The 14,939-nt window shown below is 37.7% G+C and overlaps 1 protein-coding gene across 1 annotated transcript; it reads left to right on the top strand.

Moving 5' to 3' along the window:
- The first annotated feature begins 1,778 nt into the window (after nucleotides 1-1,778).
- LOC146148710 (uncharacterized) lies at nucleotides 1,779-14,058 on the top strand. Its single transcript, XM_083387609.1, has 5 exons — nucleotides 1,779-1,928; nucleotides 3,172-3,329; nucleotides 10,267-10,715; nucleotides 10,892-11,733; nucleotides 12,265-14,058. The coding sequence occupies exons 2-5, from the start codon at nucleotides 3,275-3,277 to the stop codon at nucleotides 13,061-13,063; spliced, it is 2,145 nt and encodes a 714-aa protein (XP_083243735.1). The 5' UTR covers nucleotides 1,779-1,928; nucleotides 3,172-3,274; the 3' UTR covers nucleotides 13,064-14,058.
- The last annotated feature ends 881 nt before the right edge of the window (nucleotides 14,059-14,939 follow it).

Below are 14,939 nucleotides of genomic sequence, written 5' to 3'. Positions count from 1 at the left end.
TTTTATACAATGATAACATCGGTTGGTCCTATTAAATTCTTAGTGATGGGCCTATTTTTTGGGTGGGCCTGGGGCTGCAGCCCCCTTAGCCCCCGCCTTAATCCGCCCCTGTTTAAAGGTTCTACAATAAGGCTTTGGAAATATTATGAGCTTTTTGTACCGATAAGCTATACCCCGTAACTCCTGAATCCTATTATCTTAGATTAGCACAACAAAGGATCTAGTTATTTATAGAATACAAAATGTAACAACAATAATTTTTAATTTCCACTGCAGTAGTGTATACAAAGCAGCCATTAGCGTATCCGTTTTGACAATAATATTATGTGACGTTATTATTAGCTTATGTTCTAATTCTCTTTTTTTCTAAACCAATCTTACGTAAATTGTAAATATATGACTTGATCATTACCGTACGCATCGTTTATGTAGCTCGTAAGCCTAACATAAGCCTATCTGTTCTAAATTTATATCGAATAAAGTAATATTTTTAAAAAAAGTTGTCCGGATATTTATAAAAAAATCAGTTTTTGGTTTTGGCCTACGTAGCTTACTCAACAATTTAAATTTACTAATTTATTAAAAGTTTTTCACGAAGATTTGGTTACAAGAACACCAGAAAAAGTGTCCTTTCAGAACAAAGTTAGGAAACTGTTTCACTGATAGCAATAGTGAGAAAAACCTAAACCAATTATAATCATGCAACTTACGGTAGCCTATAATCTAACATCAATTAATCTATTTGATTTTTTCTTATACCCTTTAGTTTTGTCATCTTAAAAAATATATATTAAAATTAAAATCAAACGTATTTTTTTTATTTTCAAAATTAATATCTGACATTGCAATTATCAAGATTTTAACGCAAAACAGGCCGATTTCGCATTAAGAGCGATTGAGCAGTTGGCATTGTTTTGCTGTCGTGCTTCGTAAACTTCAAGTATAATGTTATGTCGCCCTTAGTTGGGCACTACAGAATTGTAACAAAACGTCAAAGTCGGCACAACTTGATTTTGTGTTTTCGTGGCTTTCGACTTCCAAAGGCCCAAACAAACAGTCGGCCGGTCTGAGCCCGGATCGTAACAATATCAAACGGGCTTCGAGTATCCGTAGCGCCGGGTCGTTCGCCAGCATGTGCCACGGACAAAAGCTTGCCCGGGACCACAATGATTGTGTTTCGTAACTACAGAAATAGAAACAAGATCACATTACTTTCCAAGCACGAAAGAAGGCTTTCGAAAATCGCTGCGCTACTGAATTAGGTGCTTTGAAGAATTAGTACGCGTCACGACGACCAATTTCTGTCGACTAGTTTTCATATGTGCTCAACAAACAAGTTGCATTACGCACAGCTTGGTATTTAACTTGGGCAAGAAGATCGCTACAGCGTAATAATAAGTATATTTTACGTCTTTATCGGTAGGAAAAAATGTTTACAGGTAAAAATTAGAAATGTATTTAAAAGTTTAAGTTGAATAAACTTTTACAAAAAAAACTCTTGCGATGTGTTTTAGTGAAGACCGAGTTCCTAGATTCCAGACTGTCATCGATCAAAGTTGAGTAATCTGCTTGTATGGCACAGCACAGCTTGTTAACTTGTGTCAAGTGCTCGTTGAATTCCAGAAGTTCGCTAACAGCAAAAAAGAAAGCCCGCTACTTCCCTCAAAGACTCAGTACAACGTGACCGTTAGTAATTGGCCGGAGATCTTGAAAAAGTAATTGTGCAGGTTTAAAGGACGTAGTGTTTCAAGCTTATTGTCTCGTTTTAGCAGGTCGATGGTTGTGTAAGTGGTTGATTTACCTTGCGTTTTCGCCCTGTACGGTTTCTACTAAAAGCAGATCCAGGTGACATCTCGTACGATTTTTTTAAACACAGCAGTCCTGGCTTGGCTGTGAATATAACTTTAAAAACATCGTACATATCAAAGGTAATTAGATAGCTTCTTTGAAAGTGAATTTGTTCATAAGAAAGTTCATTCCTTAGCTTGCTGTAATAATGTGAAACGTTTCTATTTATGTACCACTTAAAACTTGTTTCAATTTACCCGAGTCCACCTATGCGTTATATTTAACTGTTACATCCCAGGTTGTTTATTTTTTGTTTCCATTTACGGCGCTTTGAAGCTCCGTCGGACCGGTTTGTTTGGCTTCACCGTGTCGGTTTGTTGTTAACAACCTCCACGAGATATTGAATTCCCGGAATGTTATTTTTAAGAAAAAGTTGTTGTCAAACGCTTTAACCGCGAGTGACTAGACTTTAACGACAACACCTTATTTTTCTTAAATCATTTTACCCGAAAGTGTAAGAAAAAACATGACAAATAAACATGTGCTGTGTTGCTATATATGTTAAAGGTTTTGTCTGCTCTAAAGCTGCCTGACATCAGCGAAAGTTACCCAACAGATTGTATGTGATTCTTTTACCGTTTTATTGAAACATTAGCTTGCTTTACTATCCAATTTCTTGCGGTATTGCAACCTTACTATTTCTTTGCAGTTCTCTGGACTTTGGCTTATTGGGCAAGACTACACCTTTATTCGATAAGCCGCATGTTTTCCTACACAAAGAGCATCCGTTTTAAAAAACAACGATATTGAGGCGTGTTTTATGTGCTTATAAGTCGAATAATGCTTGGCACACAGCAATGTTTGCCAACAAGGTTATGACGTCAAGCCGAGCTGATTGTTTTTCCACTGTCACGCCTTAAGTTAATGTGCGACTGTATGTTTGCCAATAGAAGTTCACAAACATTTTTAATATTGTCCGAGGGACCAGCCTTTATTTGTCTACAGTTACTCTATCGCATAATTAAAGTCTGGCATAACTTGCGTTTTTTCAATCAAGAGTTTTAGAAGTGGCTACAAACTAAGAAATATTTTTCGCTAAATGACATTGCTTAAAACGACCTTTACTGAACAGTCGCTCTTCATGGGGCTAAAATATATTTAGTGTCGAAATATTTGTAATTATACTTTTATATACTTTAAAAACTAGATATTGAGCATTGGAAACCCGTTGTAATTTGATTGGACGACAAGGAGTGATAAGTCAAGATAGGCGTCTTTATTTGGGTACCGAATTGAGTCCTGGCATGTGCTTAGAGTAAACTTCTACTATCTAAATCTAAATAACAATATACGGTGATTTATACAGTATTATTTCTTCCACAGGTAATGCCGAAACTAACCTGATAGTGATCAAATGTTTCTGCCAATAAAAAAATTGGGTTTATTGTGGCAATGCTTGAGGCTGTAACTAAAGGTCGCCGAAATTATGCAGCAGAATCTTGCACCTTGTGAAGCTTCGGGCGAATCATCCGGCGATTCAGGTTTGTAGAAAAACCATAGGCCTATGTTTTTATTTTTGTATTAAAGTTTGCTTTCTTAATTGCTCGATTTTTTAGGTTATATTAGGAAAAGCACCTTGGTAATTTTAGTATTTTAAGATTTTCCAATTAATTAAGGGAAAGCTATTTTTTATTCTAGAAGTGCAAAAATGTAAAACATTTTTGTTATAGTTCTTCTTATCGTCCTCTAATCTAAATTATCTGAAAAACCTTGGTTGCGCTAAACCAGCTGTTTTTATGTTTTCTAAACAGTAATATTTAAGTGATTTCCTTTTTTCCGTTATTTACAAATACAATGTTATAAAACCGATAAGGAGTCCTCCGGCTACCCATGTCTGTAAAAACATAAAATCCTGCTAGGCAACTTTCATTCTGTTACGTTTATTCAAAATTAACGCTTTATTGAATATCTCTCCAGGCAAATATTCACAGCTTTGTGCAGTATTATACTACTCTCTATCTGCCCACGTAACCATCATCGATGATTTAGGCCTTAGGTACTAAAAATAGCACTTATGTCGAGAAGGATTGTGGTTTTGGTTTCACGCTGCGACGACTGCAGTTAGCTTTGTACGGTTGTGTAAACAATTTCTTTCAAATGCCCCATCATCACCACTGCATTTTTGACACCCCAGGTAAAACACGCAGGTTCGTATGCCGTGGTTCCAAATAGACGAGGCGGTGTTGAATTGACTTTTCAGTTAAATGTGTACCAAATTGAATTGGCGACTAAAGACACGACGCCGGAGACACAAAAATAACATAAAATAGCAACCGAACATCAGACTATGAGTTTACCGTGGACGGAGTCGTCCTTCAGTCGAATATGGAGTTTGTATACTCTGAGTGTGCCACTCAATAAGGGCTCCAAATGGTCGAGCGGATTTCGATGAGAAAGTTCAATGTGTTGTTGGCTCAAACTGAGAAGATTCACTTAAACAAATATTGTCATTTTCACGTTGCTAGCGAACAATGGTGTCTACGACTCGAGTCATTTCGTTCCAATCTGACAATGCGTTGGCCCAAACGCGAAACAACAAATCGCACGGCTTTATGATGTTGAGGTTGTGGGCGTTTCCGACGGTATGTCGTTTTTATTACTTGCAGAAAAAAAAATAGCACTTAACGTTAGGGTTGTCCGATACTTCGTATTTTATTTCGATACCAATGCCCGATATTTAGGGCAAAATTTATCGCGATCTGATCCGATACCAAATTACGTCAATACTATGGTAAATAAGGAAAATTGTTAATCACAATGGTCTTGAGTTTCAGGCATCAAGCCGAGCTATGCTTCGCGTTAGGAAGCCTATTGATGTTTGATTTTTAACGTAACATTTTCTTAAAAATTTTATTTAAAAAAAAATCTTCTACGTTTGGATCTCTTTTATGACGTCACCGTATGGCATGACCCGGTGATGTTCAAATGGCGGATTTCGATCCGGTTCCGGATCTTTTCAACTTTTTGTGCGTATCTTCTAATGTAGTCTTGAAAAAACAAACGTATACAGTATTTTCATCAGGATACCAATTGTCTAAACCAGGGGTCGACAACCTACGGCCCGCCAATGTAATTCATCAGGCCCGCCGCCTCTTTAACAAACTAGTTATGAGTCCATTCATTTCACATACTTTTTGACTATTTTAACTATACGTACGTCCGAAAAATCTGCCGTTGTGCGTGGAAGGCTGCTAAGTGCGCCGAGGACAAACGAAAAACGTATTCAAAAATATTAGACATATATTTTTTAACATTTTTTTGTTTTCGGCAATGTAATGAAAACTTTAAAAAAAATGCCGTTATACCCAAAAAATCGCTGTTTCCTGACTTACAAATAACTAAATTAACTATTATTGTTATCGCGTTTCTTCGAAGTAGTTTTATTACACTTTTCATTATTAGTATGGAACTCGAAATTTAAAACAAACAGACGTTTTTTTCGTGCTTTGTGCCAATACTTTCCTACCTCCTTAAATGTAATTAAACACGTTTTGAAGTGCAAAAAAGATCTGAGGTCCGCCTGATTCACAGTTTTTCTAACATTTTCAGTAACCATTCTTAGAAACCATTCTTAGTAACCATTCTTTCTTGACATTTTGTACGGCCCACAAAAACCTTTCTGAGTTTGGTTTAGGCCCGCGACTATAGAAAAAGGTTGCCGACCCCTGATTTAAACCAACTTATATTTTTTGTTCACTGAAACAATCTTCCTGCTGTAGCACACTTAACTTTTAACTTCACAAAATTATTTGTATGTTGCTTGATAATAAATTGCGAAGCCAAAAAGGTTGTAGGGTACATTTACATAAATAAAACACCATAATAATCAAACCATGTCCTGTATGTTTACTATTCGTATTTGGTGGATCATCATGTTGTCAGGTTTGGCTGTGGTGGATCATGGCAGAAATCATTTGAACAACCCTGGCATAACCTATAACGTCTTCTTTGAAAATGTTTACGCCCCTCACTAGGTTGGACATCCCTGGTATTGAAAAGGTTTCAGAAACCAGTGGAAAAAGGTTTACGAGATCTACGTTGTTTCGAATGTCTGTAAATATGGCAAAATTGGTTTTGATATAAACTTCGTAAATAGTTGTGCTGTTTAACTGGAGCCGTAATGCCTGTATCTCCAGGTTCCGCTGGTATCGTTAAGGACAGGCAACCTAGGCCTGGCAATGGAAAACATCCGCCCGCAGCTTTTTTCCAAACTGAGCACGATGTTTAATATGTTTTTTGGGCGGGATTTTAACAAAAATGATTTTTGTTTAAATCTTATTTGGCATTCTTGTACGTTTACGTTTTGAGATAATATTCTCACGCTAAGAGTGCAATAAATGCATATCATGGACTCTCAACAAAGAAAGTTTTATCAACGTATGTTAGATAAATATATTTGATTGTGCGTTGGGCAAATATATTGCGTCTAAAACAGAACCCCGAGAGTATAACCCTATTTATTTTATGCCAGTTTAACGCATTTACAATGTGGCTATTGTGACGTAAGTAAACCTCTTTAACTTAGAATTTGACTAAGATAAACGCACTGTTTTTGTGCTTCTTTTTACGGAATTCTATGCAGCCATCGATATGTTGGGCAATTGAGCTCACAAATTTTTGTTTTGCCAAAATCGTCTCGATTAAGCAATGTGCGCAGTGAGTCTTAACTGCATTTAACTGTTTTGAATATTCTTAGGTAGTTTATTAAAAAATGTGATTCAAATATACATTGTTTGCAATGGAACACAAATTCACAGCAATAACTTTCACAAAGTTAAGCAATTCGTGAAAGTAACGGATGGAAGTAACTTGTTCCAGACTGTTGACAAAATAGATCTGTCCAATTGTCCATATATGTTTGCGCGATGCGTTAACTTAAAGAGCAAAATCAGTTTGTTTAAATAGATTGCAAAACAATGGATACGATAGCACGAGCGGGCCGCATGCTGTTCAAAGGACTCACAAGACTCGACCACCTCGTGTTCCGACGCGCCTACAATCGCTATATCGGGTATCGGTAAAGGCGGCCGGAGCACACGACTAAAGATATTTTGATTTCCATTGTTTGTCGTATGCGCCCACGCCCCATACCGAAGGAAGAACGCTTTTTGCGTTGCTGCCGCCCTTCTTAGACCTAATAAAAGTAACCGACAACCGTAACAATCCTACGATTCCTACAAAGATTTTATTGAGTAAGCTTAAATACACAAGGACTGAATATAGCGCTTTTGATGCTAACGACAAGATCAGCGCTAAGTGGAATTCCTTTTAACTTCTCGACTGACTATGGGCGGCATCTGGCGCATCTTGCGAAATCTCAGCTGGAGTTGCCAATGCCATTTTGCGTCGAAGTGAGAGATGCCCCTCTCTATAGCGTCGTTCTTGCGAGTCGGGGTTAAGCAAGTTTGTTTGTCGACCCCTGTTTGAACCATGATCTCTTGTTATACCTCATGCGTCGATGCCGGGCTTTGTGGCTGATCTCGCGAAGTTCGCTTCATATTGCTTCTCACGACACCGATCGGTAACAAGACGCTTCATTCTCGGTTACCTGATGTGATTACTTTCAATCTGGTGAACACGCTGTTGCGCGTTACGAACAAAGATCAATAACTTACATAATGTGCTAGGTTTAAGCAATACATCTGCATTATTAACCGAAAACATTTCCTAACCTGTGAGTAATACAATATTGAGTTTACAGAACCAATAATTATTATTTTTATATGTGAAGATTGTATTGATAACATTTGTTCTCAGACTTTATAGCGTTTAACCATGTTACCGAAAAACTGTCAAAACTTGATGCTAAATAAATTTAGGGTAAACGCTAGAATTTAATTAATTTAGGGTAAACGTAAAGGTTTTAACCAATTTGTTAATTATTTTTCTTCGGGTCACACTTCTCCTTCGGATATTGGTTGACTTCAAAGTGGAACGGTCAAACCAGCATAATACATGATTTAACGTTTCCCGATAAAAGTTGCTCGATTTTGCGGGAATCTTAATTATGTTTCTATTATGTCTACATCATGATTTTAGTAACCCTTTAAACCCTTTTCATAAAATCTTTTAGCATAAATGCGCCGTCCATCTCATTACACAAAGGCTCCGCCAATCTCCCACTCTAACTTGAAAGGTTTGAAACGTAATTAGCATAAAGGAGTTATTTTATACTGTATGCAAGTATTTAATAAATAACGGTCATTTTTAAACACGGTACAAAATGACGGGAGTTTTAAACTGCACTTTATACTGTACCAATTAAATTTATTGCGCCTTTCGTATAGTATTTCTCCACTCTTACGTAACCATAGCCTATTGGCGCCGTGGCTTATTCTAAATTGCAATTCCCACCAAATTTACCTAGTAAAAAAATATTTTGCACTTAACCGTTAATACCTTTCAATCTTTGTAACGTGCATTTGTGTTGTAAGTGTCTATGGTTGGGACCATATTCCCTTTGACGTACGTTTCAGAGCTCGATCGGGAGCATCACTTTCGCGCCAAGTGCCAAAGTGGCGCTCGCGTTAGGCGAACCAATTGCAAGTGAAAGTGCTCCAGCATTGTGCCACTTCCCCGAGTACTCTTACCATAAGGACCCCCTTTGTAACTTGCGTCGTGTGAAGTCGACCAAACGCATGAGTGGATACTTCGGACTGCGCCAGCATAAATCAATAGTGGAGGTCAAATGTAGGCCTGTTATCCGCTTGTTTTGACGCGTGTAGCTAGACTCTACGTGACACCCCAACATTTTTATGTTCCTTTGTCCGAAACTTTTGTTTGAAAAACGTTCGTGACTGATTTTTGAAGTTTACCATGGCTGTGTGTGGCACAAACGGTTTTCAAGTATATGTTTACAATGTAAGCTAATAAAGAGTGACATATTTGCTAACAATCGCCATTTAATAATATTTTTTCCTGTGCATTTGCTACTGTATATTTTTGGTTTGTGGCCGACAAAGCAAAGCAAATATCTTGCGCAGCGTGTTTTCATTTCAAGCTGCCGAAAAGCCATATATTGGTTAGCGGCATGAGTTTTCTAGAGCAATAAGGTTTGCTAAAAACATATAAACGAGTTGCAAATAATCTTTCGACAAAATACATCAAATAAGCGCTCAGGCTTTCAAGGTGAAAGTGTCTGCGGTGGTTTTAAAATAACACCTCGAGGCCGGGCAAACGTATTCAACATAAGTCGTTGACTTTATTGGATTTGTGAAATCGCATAAGATTCGAACAACTTGAATAGATCAAACGACTACGGACTATTGTATTTGAATATAACTGTTGTCAGACTGGTTATATTTATATGAGCACAGACTTCAATGTCTAGGGCTAGGCTATACGTGATAGCCACGAAACTTTTTTAGATTAAAAGATTTCCTCAAGGCAGAGTGAATTCAAAGTACTTTGAGTTTCCTGTATTCTCTATTATAAACCTTGTGCATTGATTCATCACACTGTATTAGTGACCTATTTATTTATACTTGAAAAAATAAACTGACCTATAAAGTCAGGGCTGTAACTTTGTCAGTTGTGGCCCAGGGGCAAATGCAAGGTCGGGGGTCATGAAAAAAAGTCACACATAACGCCACAAAGCTACGCCATACCGAGACGTCCCAAGGTTACATCTAAACATGACGTCATAGAGAAGTAACCATTAGAACCCTACACCCTTCGTTTACAAAAATTTAATCGATTTTATATAATCTGCTAGAAAACATCAACATATAAGTTACAATTTTTGCTAGGCAAAAAATATTGTTTAGAGAGGTGTCGCCATCTTGCCTTTCCACCTTGATCTGTCCCTTCAAAAAATCCGGTTTCTGTTATTAAAAATGTTTTTGAAAAAATGGAGACAGTTGCACTTTTTTTAGTAAATCGGCATAACATCATAATGGCAAAGGCCAAAAAAGCTGGTTAACGCAGTAACAACATATAAGTTTCATAAGTGGAAAACTGTGTTAAGCGGGGTTCTTTGGAGTTTAAGACAAAATTATATATCGAACGAATAAGCACGACAAGTATACATAGTTTTTACCACACATGATTAACAATAAAATAAAGCAATGCTGTGACCCTTTCTCTGGGACCCCGGTGCACTAAACCGGTGATAGTTACGGACCCGTACTGGGTTTTTAAGGGGTGATTTTTAACAAACTAAACTTTTAACCTGAAAATAGTAAGACGGTTACAAAATCACGTGCAGAGTTTAAAACATAAATCTTTTAAATCTTTTAACAATTTGAAAAAAGTGGTAGCCTACTTCGCACTATCACTTGCTATGAGGCCTGTAAAAGTGAAACAGTTCGTTGTTCTTAAAAAAAGTAACTTTTATAAGAAAGATAAGAGGGAAGAACCCCCAAACTGTATTGATGGATTATTAATTATCGACCAAATATATAAACATTTTTTTCACAGGTCACGCGAGTGAACCCGAAAACAGCTCAGCAGGAAGACAACATCATACCTTTTTACCCACAAAAAGAAGATTCAGCAATCCTCAAACGACCGTAGGAATGAAACAGTCTTGCACGACGAGCAGAAAAATAAACGCAGCTTCTCAAGCTTCCCAAAATATGGAAAGTAATCTGGACGTTAAACAAAAAGGTTTCAACAAGTCATACAGACTCGGATCTCCACCCAAATCAGCTTCAAGGATCCGACATCTATCCAATTCATCCACGGATTGCAACGATCACTTGACAGCGACAAATAGAAACTCAAACAGCAGACAACGTAGAGTTTCAGCCATTTATTCTAGGGTCCGACCAAAGATTTCAGTTCGAGTTCCAGAGTTTACGGAAACTTCGAAAAGAAACGCAGCGACCTTAAGTGCTCGGCGAAAGTCGATCGACTGCCCATATCAGGTATATAATTGTTTTACAGCGTTTGTTGTTTACAACAGTTCAATTCAAGCTAAATTATTTTATGGATGCAACCTAGAATGTTTAACATCATAAGCATTTTTTTATGTTTTTAACTATAGATTTCAAGACGTTATACCAAAATTATAGTCTAAATTTCTAAACTTAACTTTCCGTAGATTTGGCGGCTTGCTGATCACGATTCCATAGCGATCTATCCGGAAAACTCCTCAAGTCGATTAGATATAGCTTACGGTTTACATGACGTACAAAATGAACATACAGTATTTCCTCCTTTAGCGGGAGAGCGTATTCGTGAAAAAACAGTTGTGTATACTCAAGGCAAAAATCTTAGCGTGCAATCCAGCAGCCGTAACCGAAGCGGTCAAGAGAAGAGTTATATACAATCTTCAACCAGCGAAGAACGCGAAAGCGTTAAACGCCCCATTTCTCCCGCTCCTCCAAATAGAAAGACCTCAACTGGTCATCAACGTTCGGCCAGCATTGACTATACAGCGGATTTAAGGCCAACCACGGGACAAAAGTCTCCGTCTCCTTATAAGTCGACTTACCGTAAAAGTGATCCAGCATGTAGGAGTTTAAATGTTGACCAATCACATCCCAATTTTGCATCAAGACCATTGAGCGCTGCCAAGGATGCTACTCCGACATCCTTTCCACGTAAGATGTACAAGGTGATTCCTTCAAGTCTTGAGGATTCCGACCACGACTTTTCTATAGCGATGCAAAACGGTGACATGTCCGAATATCCAACAAATAAGCTCTGTGCCAAACCGTCAGCCGCCCATTTTCGCTCCACTAGCGTATACTCTCCCTCTAGTGGAGGAAGCGTGGAACCTATAAGTTCTAAAACCAAAACGTTGCGAAACCAGAAACGAAGAGCTTCCTTGCCAACAACATCATTGTTTGTGCGTGGTCCCGAACATAATCGAAGTCCTGAGTTTTACAAAGCCTTCGCCGAGCTACGTGTGCGCGATGCTTCGACTCCGATCGACAAACGGTATATAACATTTATATTACTCTTAACAAAGCAGTTCTTCTAATTGTTATACATACAGTATAGATGTACTGTACAAATTGAATTGACATCCAACTTTAAATAATTGCAAACCATAGATTAATTTTTTTTATTTTTGAATCATTGTGGTTAGAGGATTTAGTTGGACGTAGAAGGAATAATAAAGCCCATATTGAAGAAGGTAACATTTTAAACATTTCGAATATTTTAAAATAAAGATATATTCGAAACGTTAAATGTTACCTGCGTCTATAGATGAGTTTTAATTTTCCAACTATATATATTTATTGTGTCTTGAATTGTGGATTTTTTTGCGTTTTTCAGTAATAGCTTGTAGCAATATATTATAAATAAATAATTTTCCGTCAATCATGTGTTCTTCTGTTCAAGGCCATATAATTTTAGTAACACCAAATGTTCACACAATTTTGTTTCATGTTCCGTCATACAGGCCTTAAACCATGGTCCACCTCAAGTTTATATTAAAATTGCGTTTTTTAATTTGTTTTGTAGAGATATTTCTGATCAACGAACACCATCTGCGAGATCCGCCTCAACTGGAAACTCTTTTAAAGACCAGAACATTGTCGGAAGTGGTTCTATAAGCCGCAGTAGAGAATTATTACAAAGAATTGAAGAAATACCCACTGACGCTTCCTACGCGTCTCCTACATCAGGTCCAGGAAAAGATCCTTCAATTCAACCACATACCATGGACAACAAACTTGCTGTCTGCAATATAGCGAATCCCGAGCTTGAGACATCGGGAGAAAAATCTAGAGATGACTCTGCATTTGTGGATGGCCACGAAGATGACGCAAGTGCAGATTTACAACCAGAAGGGAATCAGCAAAGGTCATCAAATGCAGACTTGTTAAATGGCACAAGTGGAGTAAAAAAGGTTATCGAACCAAAATCAAAATCGTTATTTCACATACCAGGGCCGGGTTTAGTGGCAAGCAAAGTGAAAAGTCGTCTCCAACACACCAAAGAAATTTCCAAAAATGAAGAAAATCGACATTTTGTCGTGGGAGGGACAGCCACAGGACCGTCGATTTATTCAGATCAGTTGGTTGCCAGTTTCGATGATGCGGTTGGACGAGTGATAGACGTTAGTATTCTTGATGAGGCCGACGAGGACATATGCGACGACGACTTCCAACAAAAGCGAATAATCCGCTGGCTAATGGACGTGAAGACGGGGACGGCCGCCGAGCAACGCATCAGAGAGAGGACACCCCCTCCTTCGCCCGAACCCAACCAACAGACCGCTATTGTTGTAGTTTATAATGGAGATCAAAAGGCGAGGTGATAACAGTTGGTTCTGCCTCAAAATGTGACCCATTATGATATACCTTGCGATAAACACACAATGTCGTGAAACTTTCTTGCCCAGCATACAAATGTTGTATTTCTTACCTTGTATGTTTCTTGTAACTTTTAAAACTGTGTTGGGTCTAACCCACTGTTGCAGATATATATGTCTTTTTTTTCATTGCTGTATGAGTAAGGCGTAAATTTTTCTGCTTTGTGATTGAAAAGTGATTTAGTTTTACCTAATGTACACATTCCCAGATCGTCAACGTTTTATAAGATCGTATTTATAGAGCACGAGAAAACAACACTTCAGCGTTGAATGTGGCCACTTATGTCCATATCAACAGTCGGTCATTGTCCCAGTGCCAAGCTGATTCGCTCAGTGGGCCCAACGAAGGGAAGTAACTCTTTACAACAGAATATTCTCGCAAACACGACACCGACCATTCGATAAAGTAAACTTGCAATTTTTTCGTCGAATGAAACTTTTGCCACTACCAATGTTGTAGGCCTACCAATACAAACGTTTATTTCATAACTCATAGCCTACATTGTAGCAAAGTTATATCGTTTATTAAATCTGTCATTTTTGTATTAATATGTATTGTAGGCTTACTAAACCTTAGGTAAACAATATTTGTTTATCAAGCTAAAGCACATAATTACTCAACATCTTACCTCTTTGCAATATTCCCTCGTATATATTTTTTTTAAAGTTTTACCTGGACGTTAAAAACGGCATCTATTAAACATAACATTGCGCCAAAATATTTAATAATTTAAACGAATTGTTTTTGTATACTGTCCATTTTTTCTTATAAAGTCGCATTTAATTTGCTCGTAACTTGCTTGTGCATAATCTTTCGTGCTTCAGTTGGTTTATTCCAAATGTAGGCATATAAATTTTTCTGTTTCCCTTGAAGTTCAACGTTATTTTAAAGTTCCACTGATTGCTTTCTCTGCAGTACCGGTATTACAAAGCTTGACATTCTTAGGCAAGGGAATTCGCAAATAAACCTTAATTGTTCTCAAGTTTGCCAACTTTTGTCAACAACGAGGACATATCGTTAAATTGCCAAATTATTTATTCAACGTACATTAAATAATAATAACGCACTTATAAAGATTTTCATGCCTGCTTGAGCACTTCAGCCCTCCCTTTCGCCGCTATTAACCGGAGGGAGATTGTTATTAAAGTCACTTCAAAATGACTTGTTTACAACACTGGTAATCACCAACAAAACGTAACGGTACGTGGGAAACCGATTTAGTGCTTTGGTATTTTATCATTAAAACATTGCGCTGTTGCATCTCTCGTCATTTTGTTGTAACAAATTGCAAATGCGCGCTTTAAAACGATGAAGAGCAATATATTGTGGCGAACGAGGAAACCCTAACTCATATATTGTGCGTTGATTGTATAACTACATAAACCCTTTAGGTTCCAATACACCAATTCGTGACGCAACAATCCCATATACCCTGGACGAGAAATAATTTTATGCCCACACGATTTGGGCTTATTCCTAAGCGTTCAAATAATTATTACAATAACGCACATTATTTGAGTTAGGGTTGGGGTTAGCGTTCGGGTAAGGGTGGGTCAAGTGTTATTAATTCTATTTCACACTTTTGTTATTTTTTGTGAACTTTCAGCGAATATTTTTAATTTATCTACGCCGGGAGATTACCTAAAGGTCCAATTAGTGCATTGTCCAAGACCTCAAGGTCTAAAAGTCAGACTTTTCTGCCATGGAAGCCCTAATTGTCGTAGACCTTATTGCTTAGCGATGCACTAGTTTCTAACGGATCGGGTGAAAACGGCGTATCAGAGTAAGAAGAAAACAGGTTGATAGTTCTGTCTATTTAAG

The sequence above is a fragment of the Ascidiella aspersa genome, chromosome 4 (assembly GCF_963924565.1).
Source record: "Ascidiella aspersa chromosome 4, kaAscAspe10.2, whole genome shotgun sequence".
NCBI classification, from domain to species: Eukaryota; Metazoa; Chordata; class Ascidiacea; order Phlebobranchia; family Ascidiidae; genus Ascidiella; species Ascidiella aspersa.
The sequence above is the reverse complement of the archived record's forward strand: the minus strand, read 5'-3'. Positions and strand labels throughout refer to the sequence as shown.

Coding starts and splice junctions, on each gene's coding strand:
- LOC146148710 (XM_083387609.1), top strand. CDS start 3,275: ATGCAGCAGAATCTTGCACCTTGTGAAGCTTCGGGCGAATCATCCGGC. Junction 10,716..10,891: donor CGATCGACTGCCCATATCAG/GTATATAATTGT, acceptor AACTTTCCGTAG/ATTTGGCGGCTTGCTGATCA. Junction 11,734..12,264: donor TCGACTCCGATCGACAAACG/GTATATAACATT, acceptor TTTGTTTTGTAG/AGATATTTCTGATCAACGAA.